At 37.0% G+C, this 4,975-nt stretch overlaps 1 protein-coding gene across 1 annotated transcript; it reads left to right on the forward strand.

Moving 5' to 3' along the window:
- Positions 1 to 755: 755 nt before the first annotated feature.
- LOC122038612 (VAN3-binding protein-like) lies at positions 756 to 2,698 on the forward strand. The gene is made up of 7 exons (XM_042598422.1): positions 756 to 827; positions 919 to 1,104; positions 1,251 to 1,397; positions 1,652 to 2,042; positions 2,126 to 2,236; positions 2,326 to 2,430; positions 2,523 to 2,698. The coding sequence occupies exons 1-7, from the start codon at positions 756 to 758 to the stop codon at positions 2,696 to 2,698; spliced, it is 1,188 nt and encodes a 395-aa protein (XP_042454356.1).
- The last annotated feature ends 2,277 nt before the right edge of the window (positions 2,699 to 4,975 follow it).

Consider the following 4,975-nt stretch of genomic DNA (forward strand, 5'->3'; position numbering starts at 1 on the left):
TACCTCATCCTCATTTCAATGAATTCTATTGATAAAATATAGATGAGGTAATGGAGTGGCAGTAATGTATTGAGTAGCACATTAATCCAAGAAGTATTAAAATTGGAGCACCAACGCACATCTCAGTAACCGTGGCTTTCGAATCCCGCATAATGTTGCATGCATTCTGCGTGGTGGCCTTCCTTTAGAATTTTTATATATCATCGCCTCTGGTATGCACGCGTCAAGCAACGAGATTCCAAGCCCGCAAGCACAAGCTCTTCCACTTCGAGTAAGCTCATCATGTCCTCTTACCCTTTTTTTGGTAAATGTTCTTTCTTTGATTTCATTATTAAAATAAAATAATCAAACCTTTCTTTGTTCTTGAGATGGATCTTTATCTTTGCTATTTTTGGCTAGAAATCTTAGCACTTACCTTTTGAGGAAATCGCGGGTGTTGTTCTCAGTGATTCGAGAGCAACTTGATCATAAACTTTGATTGATACTCATAGCATTTCAGCTTATCATGGGGAAAAAGCAGATCAAATTCGTTGTCTGACTTGCAGTACTCTGTATCTCTCCTGGCTTCTTTTTCTTGTCGCTCTCAATTATTTAATTCGAACTGCATGCAGCAGTATTACACTTTTCCTCGCCATGAACTTCATGCTTAATTTTGTTTTTCGTTTGTCTTATTCTCTGAGATGCTTTTCAGTACTGTATCACCGTGGCTAATGGTTTCCATTTTCATGCAATTCAACTGATTTAGCAATTTTAGGATGGAGGAATTCAGAAGGCATGAAAGACTCGCAAAAGTCTCCTTCTCTGCGCATCCTTCATCGTTCTACAAGGTAAGTACCACATGTAACTTTCTTTCTCTGATTATGTCAGTAGCAAGCAGTGATACTTGTTATCTGCATTAATTCGATCCATGCTTGACAGTATGAGAAAATGCTGCAGGTTTCCAGGCAAAACATTAATACTTTTGAGTGGTACAAAGAGCAAACTCAGCAATTGACATGCTATTGCCCTTCCGAGGTCCCAAATAGTCCTCATCAGGCTTTGAATTTTCTCTCGAGGACCTGGAGCCCATCGTCCTCTGATTTCTTTCAGATACTCTCATCTAATGTAAGTCGGCACCTTGTCTTACACTTAAGGGTTTAATCGTCTCAAAGTCGATCGTGCAAACTCTTAGCAAATTCGTATACATATCCTACCTCTCCCTGTGCTGTGCATCAACATTAACTATATATAGTTGAAAACTCCTGGTTCAGAACCCATCGACGTCATACCTCGATGGCAGGACTACAGAACTTCATGATAGTGACGACGTGCCTGATCGTAAAATAACAGACATGAACGACGACGAGAACAGCATGACCAGATCAGATGGAGAAATTATAACAATGGACCCGCTAGTGGTAAATTATATATATTTAGTTAATTAACATTGTTTACATGTAAATTACACTTATCTGGTAATTTACATCGCATCGCATCGCATCGCATCGAAGGCAATGCCAAGAAGAGAGCTAGCACAATCCTCAACCCAGAAGCACAGAGACTCACAGGGTAGTTGGGTAAGTAAGTGTAATAAGTCAAAGCTACCGTTGATTTCAGAATATAAATATATATATATATATATAATTCTAATTAAATCGAAACGGAAATGAAGGCGAGGCTGGGAGGAGGAGTTCTACGCAGCTTTTCCAGAGAGCGCAAGAACAAGAACAAAGACGAGGTGCGGTTGACCACCGCCCAAGTGCACGCGGCTCTCTCAGTTACCAGGCTTGCCGCAGCCATTGCAGGCGTCGTTGGGAACAGCTGCTACATGGAATCAACTCAGAGCTCGAAGGTGGTTAGCGTGGTCAATTTGGCGGAAAGGTCGACGGAAGAGAACATAAAGCCGGTGGTGGCTTCTGCCGCTGCCCTGGTGGCGACGGTGTGCGCCGAGGCAGCCGAGTCATCCGGGGCCAACAGGGAACAGTTGGCCTCTGTCATCAGATCCGGCCTAGCCACTCGGACTACCGCCGATTTACTCACTCTCACTGCCAACGCCGCGACATGTAATCCTTGACTTTGATCTCCATCAATTCCATGCACTTACCGACGAGAAATTCCTTTTTCTATCGTTTTAAGATTTCCATAGGTTTACGAGGAGCTGCGACCCTTGAGTTGAGAGCTGCATCTCGTAGGCATCTCTCAGAAAACCAATATGTTCTTGCTAGTGGTGTTCAACTCCCAATTGAAATGCCTCAGGGTAACTTTTTATTCTTAATTCTTACAATTACTCCATATATATTATATGTTTTCATCTTCCCATGGAGTTGTTTATTTGAGTGTATGAAGGGAAGGTGGAGCTGAGAAAGGTGAGTATCTACCTCAAGCATGACGAGGTTACAATGAGGTTGGGAAAGAAGCATATGGGCGGAGTAATCAGCACCTATAAAGAATGTGGGTTCCTTATCTTGTTAGCGTTGTTTATTAATTCCTAATATACTAACAAATGGAGTATTAACCACGCACCATTATATTGTGCATTTCAGATAGGATTTTTTGTGCATCTGATGACCCAAAAGATTGTGGCTTCTGGAAAAATCGCCGTGGTTGCTACTTGGTCAGTCTTGCGACGTCCCGTGGAACTGTTCGAATGCTGTTTGAGGATCAAAAGCTTTATGTAGTGTGGAAGTCCATCATTTCAAACCTATTGTGTGATTGTTAGCACCGAAAAACACATATTCGAATCAGACATCATATATCAATTAGTATCCTTCCTTCGTTTATGTTATGAATAGGATAAAGAAAAACAACATTGGTTAAGAAAATAAGTTTGTATGATTTTTAGACAGGTCAGGCTTTTGCATTGAAAACTCAAAAGATTATTAGACATTTTGCATAGCAGCAATAATAGCTCGTTGGGATGTTTCCATGGATGCCCAGCTGATTAAAAGGTGATAGATTTACTATAATAGAAAATAGATCAATTTCTGATGGATATATGTCATGGGAAAAAACTCCTCTCCATCCCTAATCATCCATCCCTAACTACTTGGCAATTAACTATAAGCTAATTTTTTGATTTATCTCTCTTCACATAATCTGGGGACGAGTTGTGAAGAGCGCTTGGAGTGAGCATAATCACATTTGCTATAATAATAGTTCGTTGGGTGTCTGACGTCTTCCATACAAGGGGCCACTGTATTAGGGTAAAATGTCATCATGATTTATCTGTTTGTATCTTATTATAGGACCGACGATACTGAACCATTTAGGATGAGTGAAATCATCTTCGGCTATGATAAAAGCTGATTTAATTGATCAGAAATAATCAAATCAAGAAATCTTATGGCGGATCAAGGAAATACTTTCTCCCAATATTACTTGTCGTACATTCCATAGCAACCCAGATAGCTGCTCAATTTCCTTATATGAGGCAATGTGAGATGCTCATATTTTTCCTATATGTTCTCTCATTGCTAGACATTGACTCTAGTTCCTCCATTTGATGATCTTCACCATCACTTTACAATTGTTGGAGAATCTTAGTCCACTACAAAAAAAAAAATACAAATTTGGGGACAAAAGTCTGGAACGAAAATAATTCGTCCCAAAATTGAGACAAATTTACTAACGAAAATAAATTTCTACCCAAATGACCAACGAAATTTGCAAAAAAAAAATTTCGTTTCAAGTTTGCAATAGGAAAAATTTCGTTGCTAAATTCGACCCCAAATCTGGAACAAATCCAGAATTCGTCCCAAATTTAGGGACAAATCCTGGATTCGTCCCAAAATCTGGGGCGAATCCAAGATTCGTCCTAGAATTGACAATATTTTTTTAAAAAAGAAAAAAACACGGAAGACTTATATCTTGACCTAGAGATATCGGAATTTAATGAAACAAGTTTCTATGCGTTCATATTATTGTCTTAATCGTAAATATGCCATCATCCATAATTTTGAATTAATATTTTGAGTGATTCAAAATTTTAACACAAATTAGGTAAAAATGGGATTAAAAATTCCAAAAATCAATATATTTGGTCAAAAATATTTTTATGAATATATTTATGGTCAGGACAACGATACGAACGTATAGAAACTCATTTTATGAAATTCCGATGTCTCTAGGTTCATATTTAAGGCGTCCCATTTTTTTCGATTTTTTAAAATATTTTAAGTTTTGGGACGAATCCCAGGATTCGTCCCAAAATCTGGGATGAATCCAGGATTCGTCCCAAAGTCTGGGACGAAGCTAGGATTCATCCCAAAACTGAAAATAATTTAAAAAAGAAAAGAAAATCAAACACCGAAGGTTTATATCTTGACCTAGAGACATCGGAATTTCATGAAACAAATTTGTATGCATTTGTATCATTGTCTTGATCGTAAATATACCATCATCCAAAATTTTGAATTATTATTTTGAGTGATTCAAATTTTTAACTCCAAAAATAGGTCAAATTGGGATTAAAAAATACTAAAAATCAATATATTTAGTAAAAAATATTTTTATGGATATATTTACGATCAAGACAATGATACAAACACATAAAAACTTATTTCATGAAATTTCGATGTCACTAGGTTCATACTTAAGGCGTCCCATTTTTTCTCTATTTTTTTTAAATAATTTAATTTTTGGGACGAATCTCTGGATTAGTCCCAAATTTTGGGATGAATCTCTGGATTCATCCCAAATTTTGGGACAAATCCATTTATTTGTTCCAAAACTGAAAATAATTTTAAAAAAAGAAAATCAAACACAGAAGGCTTATATCTTGACTTAGAGACATCAGAATTTCATGAAACAAGTTTCTATGCGTCCGTATCATTGTCCTGATCGTAAATATACCATCATCCATAATTTTGAATTATTATTTTGAGTGATTCAAATTTTTAACACTAAAAATAGGTCAAATTGGGATTAAAAAATTTCAAAAATCAATATATTTGGTCAAAAATATTTTTATGAATATATTTACGATTAGGACAATGAT

Source organism: Zingiber officinale, chromosome 1B (genome assembly GCF_018446385.1).
Source record: "Zingiber officinale cultivar Zhangliang chromosome 1B, Zo_v1.1, whole genome shotgun sequence".
NCBI classification, from domain to species: Eukaryota; Viridiplantae; Streptophyta; class Magnoliopsida; order Zingiberales; family Zingiberaceae; genus Zingiber; species Zingiber officinale.